Here is a 14,280-nt window from a genome sequence, read left to right on the forward strand (position 1 = left end):
CGTTTTGATAACCGTGTAAATCTCTCTATGACAAGGTGACTTTTATCAATACATTCACCTGTATTTACACCCCCAAATATGAAACGCTAATTAGCTGCTAATGTGGCTATCATAAAGAACTACAAAGGCCATGATGATCTGGACAAGACTGTCTAATCAAGGCAAAGGTAAGAATCTCTGGATTAACTGTCTAATGTTAGCTAAATGTAGTAATTCATTAATTGGCTACATGTCTTCAAATGGACAATTCTTTGAACAGTCTTGTGCAACTTTTAAATTGACAAAATGACTGTTAGCAAAGGTGTCAGCTAGAGATGACGTGCGGGAGCTTGCAGGGATTTGTAGTTTTGCATGATGTCGACGTTGAAGCTAATTAGCATTTTCGAATCTGAGAGTAAATAGAGCCAAATATTTAAAAAAGAAGTCACCTTGCCTGAGAGAGATGTACATATTTTTTTATTTAACTAGGCAAGACAGTTAAGAACAAATTCTTATTTGCAATGACGGCCTAGGCACAGTGGGTTAACTGCCTTGTTCAGGTGCAGAACGACAGAGGTTTACCTTGTCAGCTCAGGGATTCAATCTAGCAACCTTTCGGTTACTGGCCCAACGCTCTAACCACTAGGCTACCTGGTTATCAAAATGTCACGCCAGGGTAAGCCTATGCGAATCACAGCCCTTATTTTAAATGTTTCTAAAATCCCCTATGGGAAAATGTGTGGTGGAAAAACAATAGGTTTTATGGGTATTATGACACCTCCAACGTGGGGCTCTATTGTGTTAACAATGGAGGATTGGTTGATTTCCAGTTTTTAAGTATACATTTTTCAAGATGACTGAAGAGAAAAGTATCATCCAACCCACCAGGTATCTCACTGCACCCTCATATGTCATGTCTTGAAATATTCAGACACATTAAAAGTACATTTACATTGTAATACTTCTGACAGCCAACTTTCTAACTCCGCCCATAACTTTATGACTTTATAGAATTCCCAGAAGGCATAGATTATTGAGTCATTGTTAGTTTTACGCTTAAGACATGACTCTGCCGTTGTGCTGCAGAATTTGTGAATTCTATATATTGGTTTATACTGGATTAAGTGTACATTTTCATGGACTGTAATTTTGTTAGTTATTCCCTCCATCTTGTGCCAATATCAGTTCTTTTTAAGTCTTGGTTCCAATAGTTTATACTTTTTTATAAGAGATTGTCAGTTGGATAGGCTCTCTGCAAGGTTTTGCATATCTTTCCTATCATATGAACATCCTTTTCTAACTCAGAAGAGGACTCCCTCAAGATTGCTCTGCTGTCCAAAGGATTTCAAATCTACATTTCTTGATATGAAACTTTTAAGTTGCATGTGTTTGAAAATATCTACGTTGTTCAGTCCAAAATTGCTTTTTAATTCATGGAAATAAATTGATTTCCTATTACCAAGACATGCACAGTTTCTATGCCGTTAGTTTTCCATGTGGACCAATTTATCGGTGAATTCTGAAAAACTATCCAAGGATTGTTCCATAGAGGTGTGTTTTTAGGGAGTGATATTGGTTCTTGTAGAATACGTTTCATTTTCTTCCATATTGTTATAGTGTTCTTAACTAAAAGAAGTTGTTCATGTTCCTAGCTTTACCATTTGAAAATAGACACGTGAAAATATTCTGGGGATGAGCATGCGCATCTTCAATGTGCACCTATTGTTCCTCTTTAGTGCATTTAAGTAGTAAGTAAAAGCCCTGGGTGGCGAGTTGATACAATTCCAAATCTGGAAGGTTAAAACCTCCCTCAGACTTAGAAAGATGTAAAACTTTCCTTTTTATTCTATGAGTTTTATTTGCCCATATAAAGTCAGTTATAACCGAGTATACTTTAAAAAAATAATGTATTAAATACTTTGGTATTGGTATTAAATACTTTGGGAGCCATGCCATTCTGAAGTGGTTTATTCTACCTGTAAGGTTTATGGGAAGATTGTTCAATTTAATTAGATCTGCTTTCATATTGTTGAGTAATGGGATAACGTTATCTTTATATATTTGTTGTTTGTTGTCACTTATTAAGCGTCCTAAGTATTTCATATTTTTTGTGGTCCACTTAACAGATTGCTGTAGATCACACATTTCCTATTGTCACTGTAAAAAAAATCCACACAAATTTTATGCCCTGAGTATTCTGAAAATATTTTTAGCAAGGGGGCATTGAGTTTTCAATATTGGTCAGGTATATCAGGAGATCATCTGCAAATAATTTTAGTTTAAATTCATGTTTACCAATACTGATACTGTTACATTTGAGTCATGTCTACAAGCGGTTTAATTGCTGGTGCAAACAGGATGGGGGAGAAAGGACATCCATGTCTTGTGGACCTTTCTAAAACAATTTCATCAGATAATGTATTATTTGTGTATATTTTTGCTTTAGGACATTTATATAATATTTGTATTAAATGTATTATTTCAGATGAAAAGTTGAAAGCTTCTGAAGTTTTGAATGGAAAAGGCCATTCAAGATGGTCAAAATCCTTTTCAGCATCAACAGCCATTATTGATGAATCTTTCTCTTGTTTTTTCGGTATTGTATTAAACTGAAACGTTTTTGTATTTGTTATTAAGTGTCTATTTTAATAAACCCTGTTTGATTGATATGTGTCAAGTCTGGTAAGACTTTTGCCATTATATTTCTTATGAGCTTTGTTATTATTTTATTGTCACAATTTATTAACCAGGGAACTCTCCAGATTTTCCTGATTTTAATATAACTGAAAAAACTGTTTGACTCATGGAACTAGGAAGCACTGAATTGAGTGACATGTGTGTTGTCATTTGTGTAAATAGGGGTGCTACTTTGTCCCAAAATGGTAAATAGTTTTCTATGGGAAAGCTATCCATTCCTGGTGCTTTTCTCTGCGTGAATGTTTTAACAGTGTCTGATATTTAGTTTTGGGTTATTTCAAATTTTTGTGATTATTTTTGGTCTGCTGATAATTGTTTCAGGGTTGTTGAGTCTAAGCAGGCTGTAGGATCAGTTCAACTGTTGTTAAATGCTGATTTATATAGATTTTCATAGAAGCTTTTAAAACTGTAATGAATTGCATTGCTGTTTCCAATTAACGCATTTGTATATTTATCTTCTAAAATTATCACTGGTTTGGCGTGTATTCATTTTGTGAGGGCTGCTAGATATTTAACCATGTTTATTTGCCATTAAATAGTATGATTTATTAGAGTTGAACCTGTAGTTGTTGGCTCTCTTCAAAAGTAAAATATCATATTCCTGCTTAAATTTAGAAATGGTATTTTCTTCTTTACCTTGTAAATATTTTTTATCGGCTTTTCTAAAATAGTGATTTCTTGAAAATTTTCAATTAGATTATCATTCCTCTAATGGATGCCTTAAAAGCATCCCAAATTATATCGGGGGTCAGCCTTTCTCTGTCCTCTATGTCTACATTTGTAATGGTAAAGGTTTTTATTTTTTCATTCACTTATTTAATACATTTCGGGTCTTGAAGATGCTTTAAATTCATTCCCCATATTGTGGTGGATGAATCAGAATTAGTTGGGTAACATAAGTAATTAAGATGTCATATCTGCATAATATTCTTATGTGATATACTTTTTATTAGAATGTATTTCTAATAGACTCTAGTGTTGGCAGTTGTATTTCTTCACTCAGCTAGGGCTCAGTCACTTGGGGCCCAGAGAGGGGAGAGGTCAGGCTAGTCTTTTACATGTCTCTGGTGCTATGCAGAATATCAGGAAGGGAAGAGGACAGGATGGAACATTGTCTTCATATGTGAATGTATCTGTTAAACCATGTGAAGGGATGATGTGATTAAGGGGGAGCCAATTACTTGTCTCCACAATGTCTGTGCGGAAGTCTCTCCCCTCAGTGAGCTTGTCCAGGAGTGGGGAGAAGAGGGTGTTTACTTGAGATGGGAGTATATAGAGTTGACAATTGAGTTATGCCATTGGATGAGGTAATGGTTCTGTGCTATGAAGTACCAGGAACGAGATTAGAACCTCGTCTTAAGGACCAAACTGAACGATAATTTATAGCGAATGCTATCTGGCTATGGGATACTCCTCTCTCTCAAGTAAAAGTCTTTCTTTTGGCCTCCCGGGTGGCGCAGTGGTCTAGGGCACTGCATCGCAGTGGTCTAGGGCACTGCATCGCAGTGCTAACTGCGCCACCAGAGTCTCTGGGTTCGCGCCCAGGCTCTGTCGCAGCCGGCCGCGACCGGGAGGTCCGTGGGGCGACGCACAATTGGCATAGCGTCGTCCGGGGTAGGGAGGGTTTGGCCGGTAGGGATATCCTTGTCTCATCGCGCTCCAGCGACTCCTGTGGCGGGCCGGGCGCAGTGCGCGCCAGCCAAGGGGGCCAGGTACACGGTGTTTCCTCCGACACATTGGTGCGGCTGGCTTCCGGGTTGGAGGCGCGCTGTGTTAAGAAGCAGTACGGCTGGTTGGGTTGTGCTTCGGAGGACGCATGGCTTTCGACCTTCGTCTCTCCCGAGCCCGTACGGGAGTTGTAGCGATGAGACAAGGTAGTAATTACTAGCGATTGGATACCACGAAAATTGGGGAGAAAATGGGATATAAAAAAAATATATATAAAAAAAAATAAAAAAAAGTATTTCTTTGTGAACTGTTCCTAAGATCTGTGGTTCGTCATGTAGGTTGAGAGGGGTGTATCTTGGCTAGAAAGGATCTTTGTAATTTTCTGTAGTCACTTTCAATGGTTCATTAGAGATAGCGCATCATTGAAAGTCAAATGCTATTGCAAAGCTCTTATTATTAAAGATGTAGTTTAAGTATAACTCTGACTGGTGTGTGAAGTTTGTAACTCTCCTCATTTGGTAAAGCAGAAATAAGCCACCACAATATTCTGCCGCGAAGTGTATTTTCAGTTGGTGTAATTATGCATGTAAATAATTTTTAAGGGGTTAATGACCTAAAATGTGATCATCTGGCCTCTATTTCAGAAAAGCCTCATTTACCTAAAATACATAATTGGTGTTACTACTACTTCTGGTGGCACAATGGTTAAATGTATTTAAAGTAATTAAGCTACCATATGAGTCATGTTATAATGGGTCCTGTGGTGGCTCAATTAGTAGAGCATGGTGCTTACAATGCATGGGTTGTGGGTTTGATTCCCACAGGAAGAAAATGTATGTACTTACTGTAAATCAGTCTGGATATGAATGTCTGCTAAAATGTCAGATGCATCCAAATACATTTGAATAGACTCATCTAGAAAAAATGAAGTCATTTTTTCCCAAAATGCCATGCCCAACTGCCACCGTAATTCAAGAACGACCCAACAACTACTACACTATAAGCAGAGTCATCTACAAACATGAACTAATTCTCTCTTTAATAAGGAAGCACAGGTGAAAGTACAGTGGTCATTTGCCTCTACAGAGCAAATGACTCTCTCTCTCTCTCTCTCTCTCTCTCTCGTTCCCTGATGTGAGTCAGACAGCTCAGTTCAGTTGAAGTGAATCAACAGGGTCCGCTACAGGTTCCTAATGTGTGAGACACTTATTCTGTCACCTTGACAAGGACATTTCTCTATGAGTCCTGCCAGCTCTAGATGTCAAGTTAATTACGGTCTCTTCAGAACCACTGTAAGTGAACAGTCTCACAGTAGCCTTTCCTCTCCTGGGAGGCCAGTCATAGCATCACCCTCTAGGACACTGTCCTGCCTTTGGCTCTTTCCAGGCCCTCAGTCTGGGTTCTGTCTGTCAGTACTGTAATGTTTGTCTGATAACGCTTGATTATAGGAGGCCTAACTGAAGTGGAATGAATTCTTTAGTTATAAACATAGGGCTATTATTATATAGCCAGATTTGTTAGTGTATTAGCTAACTCCTTTATCATGCATTATTATACCACACTTGGCATTACAAAAGTCAGAGGTGTTAGCTAAAGCATGAACAGATTTTCATATATCATCAACACATTTAGACTTAAGACTTTTAATAGCACAGAAAGATATAACACAGATTATGTACATGGAGGAACACATACAGATGTAGGATCTTAATTTGATCACTCTTTTGTTGCTGAGTATTTTCCTGCACGGCAGGAAATGCAAACTTGTAGTGTATTTGAGTTTTGAAAAGGCTTCTTAAGTTTGTAATTTCTACTTTGAAATGTCAGACTTGATTTGCCCTAATGAAAAATGTTTCAACCACTACAGAAATGTCCATTCATTATAATCTACATAATAATTCAAATTTACTGTTGCTGCAGGATTATTTTCCTGCTGTTGCAAACTGACTCAAATTAAGATCCTACATCTGTAGAAAGGAAATGCCATCATTCCGACAGACATCGTCAGTGGCATGCATTTTGAAACATCACATTTTCCATGACTCCCCCAGCGATAAATTAATGTAGCTTGGTGTTCCATGGACAAATTAAAGGTGACAAAAAAGTGTTATTTTCAAGTGTTGAATCACTGTTTGCCGGAGGAATGAAGACAGCCAGGTACTAAAATCAACTCAGATTATCTCTAATTTGTCTCCCTCTTTAATCTTTATGTGTTAAATTACTGGTGTAACAACTTCATTCGGTTCATTTACCACTGCCACAGCATTCACTATTCATTTTGCCCCTTTGAACAATGCGTTGACATTGTTTGGGATTATAGCACGGCATGGTGTGACATATGTCTGTTCTTACGGTGGCAGTGCCTTGTAGTCTGGCTATCATACTGTAGATACAGCATAGACTCCCGGTGTGGCACATAGACAGATGGGATACACATCAGCACTAGGCTGTTCTTACAGAAGAACAGCATGCAATACCATCTGGGGTCTTCTTCAATAACCAAGTGCTCTATCAAGTCTATGATTTTTTTGCAGATTTGAGTCATCTTCTCTGCATAAACTGCCTTATCCTGCTGTTTATTCTCGAACTTTTGCATGTTTAATTAAATGAGGCGTCCAATGCTCTATTTATCTATTCCATTCTACTTTATTCACAGAGACAGACATGTCAGGGCCACCCCAGTGAGGGTTGCCCTCGCTGCTGTTCTTAGTCAGACTGCAATCAATCAATCAATCAATCAATCAATCAATCAATCAATGAAATGTATTTATAAAGCACCTTTTTACATCAGCAAATGTCACAGAGTGCTATACAGTTACCCAGTTTAAAACCCCAAACAGCAAGCAATACAGATGTAGAAAAACTCCCTAGAAAGGCAGAAACCTAGGAAGAAACCTAGAGAGGAACCAGGCTCTGAGGGGTGGCCAATCCTCTTCTGGCTGTGCCGGGTGGAGATTGTAAGAGTACACGGCCATTTAAAGCCAGATTGTTCTTCAAGATGTTCAAACGTTCATAGATGACCAGCAGGGTCAAATAATAATCCGTGGTTGTAGAGGGTGCAACAGGTCAGCACCTCAGGAGTAAATGTCAGTTGGCTTTTCATAGCCGAGCATTCAGACGTTGAGACAGCAGGTGCGTTAGAGAGAAAGAAAGAGAGTCGAAAACAGCAGGTCCGGGACAAGGTAGCACGTCCGGTGAACAGGTCAGGGTTCCCTAGCCGCAGGCAGAACAGTTGAAACTGGAGCAGCAGCCCGACCAGTTGGACTGGGGACAGCCAGGAGTCATCAGGCCAGGTGGTCCTGAGGCATGATCCTAGGGCTCAGGTCCTCCAGGAGGGTTGGGAGAGAGGGAGAGAGAGAGAATTAGAGGGAGCATACTTAAATTCACACAGGACACCAGATAAGACAGGAGAATTACACCAGATGTAACAGACTGACCCTAGCCCCCACGGCACATAGACTATTGCAGCATAGATACTGGAGACTGAGACGGGTGGGTCGGGGGACCTTGTGGCCAACCAGGCAGGATACAACACACCCACTTTGCCAAGCACAGCCCCCACACCACTAGAGGGATATCAACAGACCACCAACTTACTACCCCGAGACAAGGCTGAGTATAGCCCACAAAGGTCTCCTCCACCGCACAAGTCCGAGGGGGCACAAAACTGGACAGGAAGATCACGTCTGTGACTCAACCCACTCAAGTGACGCACCCCTCCTAGGGACGGCATGGAAGAGCACCAGTAAGCCAGCCCCCGTAATAGGGTCAGAGGCAGAGAATTCCAGTGGAGAGAGGGGAGCAGGCCAGGCATAGACAGCAAGGGAGGTTCGTTGCTCCAGTGCCTTTGCGATCACCCTCGCCCGCCTGGGCTAGACTACACTTAATCATAGGACCTACTGAATAAATGGGTCTTCAGTAAAGACTTAAAGGTCGAGACCGAGTCTGCGTCTCTCACCTGAATAACCCGACCATTCCATAGAAATGGAGCTCAATAGGAGAAAGCCCTGCCTCCAGCTGTTTGCTTAGAAATTCTAGGCATGATTTCTGTAGCGGTCCTGCTGTTCCTTGACTCAGTGGATCAGAACCGGATCCATGTCCCATGGTCACTCCCTGCACATCCTCGTTGGCACCAGTAGAGAGCCCAGAGCATCCAGCCCATCTGTCAGGAACAGTGGATTTAAACCAGAGCAATTAGAGAATTACCCCTATTGCTGTCTGCTCTCAAGCTGTCCTTTGTATGATATGCACATGCAAATTCATTTCTATTAATATGTCATTTCAAGAAATAAAATAGTATATTGGTATTGCCCTGGGGGAAAACATTGAAATGTGTTTCCAGAAACGTGACTAACTCAGAACTGTTTCGGTTTCTTTTGCAGATTTGGTTTAAAATAATCATAATAAATAACATCCAAGGACACGAAGAACTTAACCTTCAGTCGATCATTGACATCGCAGGAAGTTAAACATTTGTTGGGCTCCATAGTGGTGCCTTGGAACACAGGTGATGGCTGAGCACACCAGCAAACCTGCTTGGAGGGTCCAGGCTGGCTCCACCCTAGCCTCGCCCAGTGACAGGATGACTCTGCCAGAGAGCACTACCGTTCTCTTTAATCTGAGTTTCCCCGTGGAATGGAATCAGTCTGACTCCAGACCGGAGACACCTGACAAGGAGAAGAACTGGCCCGCTCTGCTCATTTTACTGGTCATCTTCTTCACTGTGGCGGGCAACATCCTTCTCATCCTAGCTGTGTCTCTGGAGAGGAAGCTGCAGAATGCCACCAGCTTCTTCCTGCGCTCCCTGGCTGTGGCAGACATGCTCGTGGGCTTTCTCGTCATGCCAGTCTCACTGATTAACATTCTCTATGGTAGGTGGCAGGTTGAACTCTTTTAGAATTGCAAAGCAGTGTTTGTTTGCCCTCTGGATAATGATCTCTTGAAAGCAGCAAGGGATAAAAGGCTTTACTGTGAGGCAGGGGTGTCAGTTGGGTATGGCAGGGTATGGCAGTCGCCATGCCCTAGCTCAACACCTTCAATTTTTAAAAAGGCTACTAAAATGATTCCAATCCTGATTCAATGGCAAATGCAGTTTAGCGGTACTCAGGCCGACCAGGGATGGAACGCTGTTTGTATGGCTGGCTGGCTTTATGGAGAGCACGTAAACGCAGCTGCTGGGAACAGCGCAGCTTTTTTTTTTAAAGTGCAGAGGTAAAGATGGCTGTAGTAGATTAGCTTAGCCTAGTTAGCTGCTGTTTGATTTGACATGAACTAAACTAGTTTTAATCCCGGTGCTGAGGTAGTGTGTAGCAGCTAATTCTTGTATGACGTGTTTGTAGAATGTTAAGTCCCCTATTGACCGAGGTGAATGAAGCTACGGCAACAAGGTGATAATGGCTGGAGTCAATTTGGCTTGTTTTTGCTGTGCTCCAAATTGCATTTTTTTAATTGTGTAGAAATGCAGTAAATGAGCTTTAATTTTATAAAAATTCCCATCCAGGGACCGACCCTGCTTAACTTCAGAGGCAAACCCGCAGTTGCAACTAGAAAAAAGTCAGTGAAATTAAAGGCCAGGGTAACATAAACAAATATAGGGGAAAATGCAGGAATTATGGATGCGTTTTATTTAATTGTGTTATCATAAAAAAGGTTTCGCAGAAAACTATTTTTTTGCATCCATTTACAATTTATTTGCTCTTGCACTTAACAATTATTTATTTGCAATATTTTGTTTTGCTATCAATACTTTTGGGTTTATGTTTTTTGCTTTCAATATCATTATTTTCGTTTGCAACACTAAGAATTGTTTTCTCGATTTCAGAAGTTTTGCTTGATATTAATGTCACAAAGGTAATTCACTCACTAGGGGATTGCATCATACAATAACACCATTACTCTGTTAAATGTGTTCTAAGCGGGAATACATCATTGAAACATTTACAATTAAGAACCAAAATAGTACACCGCGCCACAGTAAAAAGCTGAGGGACAAGGCTGGAGAAATGCAACCACTTTTAAATCCATAGACTACGCTATGGATGCAAGGACTCACCATTTATATCCCAATTATAGCATTAACCATGTTTTTAAATTGAGTTTGTTTACAAATATTGGAGCAAATGTGGAGTTTTCTGACATGTGAAAGTGCAAATTAGATTTTCACTTTCACATGTGGAATTGCAAGTTCACGCGTGACAAAAAAAAATGCAGTTGCGTATGTGAAAAACTTTCACAACGTGGAATTGCAAATGTGATTTTCACATGTGACTGTTTTTCACATTTAAAAATGCAATTCAGCATGGGAAAAATTTTAACATAGTAATCGCAAATGTCATATATGAAACTGCAAATACATTTAAGCTCAACATGTGAAAATAGCTATTTCACATGTGAAAATTCCATTTCAGGTATGAATTGGGACCCCTGACACTCCAATGTGAGATTATCCCCTCCCAGTTCCCATACAATTTCCTTATTTCAGTAAGCCCTATTACTCTGAGCGGCTTTAAATAATTTGTTTATTTGAGATCAAATGAGTTTGTGCAACTGGGCAACAGCAAGAGAAACTCTCCCCTCTTACTTTCATGGCATGAAGGCTAACGCTTCGATCACACCGACGGTGTCCTTAGTACGCAGCATCATTGTACGCAAAATAGTACGCAGCATCATCTGGATATGTACGCAACAAAAGTTCAATATTCACCTTCTGCTACAGTTTCTGTCAAGATGTCAACGCATACAGTTCGACGAATACGTTCAATAAATCCAACGTACGCACCACACAGAACACACTGCAACTGCAACTGCCTCTGCAACGCAATGCTGCAAGGCGAACGCAGAGTTTCGTTGGAAATTAATGCAGTTCTGGTGTACCAAAATGCAATGACGCTGTCGGTGTGATCAAAGCGTTAAAGGCTTTGATCAGGTGTCAAGTAACATCATAGCAGTCTATTTGATGATATACTGTAAGAGACTGAAAAATGACTTTGGATTTGTTTGCATGGTCACAAAGCAAGTGTTCCTATTTGATAATGAAATGTCAGTAATTCTTGGTGAACTGTGCCTGTCCATTCTTCAGACTACCTGTGGCCCTTCCCCAGACCCCTTTGTCCCATCTGGATCTACCTAGACGTGCTGTTCTCCACAGCATCCATCATGCACCTGTGCACCATTTCACTGGACCGCTATGTGGGCATCTGTAACCCCATCAAACACAGCCGCTCCAACTCCCTCTCCAAGGCCAAGGCTAAGATCGCCCTCGTCTGGAGCATCTCCATAGGTGAGTTCCTGCTGACGTAGCTACTGGACATAGAAGAGAAAAAACAACAGATCTCAATCATTTGCTCCCACGGTGTTGTCTGCGTGCGAGAGATCGTGCGTCTAGAGAGATAGTGAGTTACTTTGAAACCTTATTTGTCTTTCGCTACTGTCTGTCAAGAAGGAATACTTTTCTCTCACCTCTCCTGGGGCTCTCAAGGGGAGCCTTATGGCATCTTCACCCTGAGAGATGCTCTAAATGGTTGCCGACGGGACAGGCTATCATGGTCTCCACGGCTCAAGGCTTCTTGGTTTTGCGGAAATCGGATAGCCAGGCAACCTGTGAGCCTGTCGACTTCATCAACAACAAAAAAGTCCAAACTATTTTCTCCGCCCTCGTGTCCTTTTTTGAAAGCCTCTGGTGGTTAATATGAATCACTATGATCTCCCCCCTTCTCTAATTTAATAACATGACGTTTTGAGATAGATGGAGCTGTGTTTGTGCATTGGTTTAAATATGATATTCATTGTCCTGTCCCGTCCATCTCTCTCTCTCTCTCTCTCTCTCTCTCTCTCTCTCTCTCTCTCTCTCTCTCTCTCTCTCTCTCTCTCTCTCTCTCTGACAGTGATCTCCATGCCCATCCCTGTGATTGGCCTGTATGACGAGGGGAAGGTGTTTGTCAATGGGATCTGTGTACTGAACGAGCACAGCTTCGTCCTGGTGGGCTCCTTCGTTGCCTTCTTCGTCCCTCTGGTCGTCATGGTGGTCAGCTACTGTTTGACCATGCGCGTGCTGCAGTGCCAAGCCTCTGATTACCTGCACGGAGGCATGGCTTCGATCGACCGGCCTACCTTACTCGGCATCACCCCAAGGCTCCCCGCAGGGGACAGTCTTAGCCTCCTCAAACAGGACCCTAGTACCGAGGCCTTGCCAGCTGTTGCAGCCTCCAATATTTCCGTCTCTCCAACCTCCTCGCGGCCTGTCTCTCCAGCAGGGAGGCAGGAGCCAGGGGGACCTGGCGGGAAACCTGGCGTGGCTCAATCACTCAAAAATGAGAGGAGAGCCTCCAAGGTCCTTGGTGTGGTGTTTTTCCTCTTCCTGACGATGTGGTGTCCGTTCTTCATCACCAACGTGCTGAGCGTGTTGTGTGAGGACTCGGTAATAAGCCTGTGCAATAAGCCGGTGTTGGCAGTGCTCCTAAAGGTCTTCGTTTGGGTGGGATATGCCTCCTCTGGTGTGAACCCACTGGTCTACACTCTATTCAACAGGACTTACAGACAGGCCTTCCACCACTACCTGCGGTGTATCTACCACAGCCCGCCAGCCAAGAGAACCCCAGCCAACCCTGTCTTTCCTGTTTATACCGTCACCCCTATTCTCTGCGGGAAAGATGCCAACGGCTGTAACTGTAGCAGCCACAATGGGAATAATGGGGGCGTTAAAGGCCGAATGAGGTTGGAGAGAGTGGGAAAATGTCCTGGGATGTTAGGGAAGTTGGTCAGTGTCTGCCCCACCCCCGCTGAGCATGTCAGCTGTGTCTGAACTAGCTAGCTGGACTCCAGGCTCTCTCTCTCTCTACATACAGAACATTGTGGTGACAAAGCTGTTGCCTCATGTCACTGCTTGGATATTCCCACCTCCGCTCCCTGTTCAAACACAGGAGACGTACTCAACGTCTCCCTGCCCGAACATGTAAATAAATATGAGATATGTAATAATCTACAATGCTGCACAATGTGACTAAAGACATTGATACTGTACCGTGTCAAACTTTAATATTTGCATTACATTTAGTGCGTAATAAGTGCATGCTCAGTGTGGTCTTTGTAGTGAAATGTCTGTTAACTGCGCTGCTGTTTGCATCTCTCATTGGCAGGGCTGTGAGAGGTCACAGATGGCATTACAGGAAAACCACCTGATGTATCTCTCTAATCATAGAGCCACAGTGCCACCATGTGGGAACATAGAATACAGCACACTAACATTTCATTTCTCACCAGAAGATCTTCTATTTCTGCCCGTCTGATGGATCCAAGTGACAGTTGAAGGGGAAACGTATGTCCCATTGGTCACGGATATGTTTCACTCCTCATTCCCAGAGGACTGTTACTATTTCGGTACATTTCTCCTGACCGATTAATATGCTATCATCTGTGTTGTCTTTGTCCGCAGTTCTAACATGTAATATACATAATGAGGTTACTGTTACAGGATTCACGAAGATTACCAATCCATTCGAGGTTAGGGATGGGCCCATGTTATTTTCTTATTTTGTGATCAAGTTCTTATCAGACGATTGTCAGGCACTGACTCAATGTAAATGATCATGCGCATGCTATTATTGTAGAGGATTTCAGATATACAATGTTTGAATCGGTATGGTCTTCCAATTTCCATCATTAGTCTTGGGTATATGGTTGGTTTGCCCTTTACTAGAAACCATGTTATGCGTGCAGCAACAAAGATTTAAAACATTTCAAAGGTCACCTCATTAGCATTAGATATCAAGAATAAACCTTGTTGAAACCCCCCTATCCTTTCATCAGAATACTTTTGCTTAAAGATTTAATTGTACAAATTTCCTTTCAGCCTCTTAGATGCGGTATATTGCAATACCAAGTATCATCCTATTGCCAATATAAAGAACTGTAAAGGTACAACTGTAAGAGCCATTGTTG

The 14,280-nt window shown here is 41.7% G+C and overlaps 1 protein-coding gene across 1 annotated transcript in view; it reads left to right on the forward strand.

Moving 5' to 3' along the window:
- Positions 1-14,132, forward strand: part of LOC129869089 (5-hydroxytryptamine receptor 2C-like) — a 30,045-nt gene extending 15,913 nt beyond the window's left edge. The window contains exons 2-4 of the mRNA XM_055943587.1: positions 8,727-9,215; positions 11,423-11,623; positions 12,228-14,132. Coding sequence (XP_055799562.1) covers positions 8,855-9,215; positions 11,423-11,623; positions 12,228-13,144 — 1,479 coding nt within the window. The 5' untranslated portion in view covers positions 8,727-8,854 and the 3' untranslated portion in view covers positions 13,145-14,132. The remainder of the gene's footprint in view (positions 1-8,726; positions 9,216-11,422; positions 11,624-12,227) is intronic.
- Positions 14,133-14,280: the final 148 nt, after the last annotated feature.

The sequence above is a fragment of the Salvelinus fontinalis genome, chromosome 13 (assembly GCF_029448725.1).
Source record: "Salvelinus fontinalis isolate EN_2023a chromosome 13, ASM2944872v1, whole genome shotgun sequence".
Lineage (NCBI taxonomy): Eukaryota > Metazoa > Chordata > Actinopteri > Salmoniformes > Salmonidae > Salvelinus > Salvelinus fontinalis.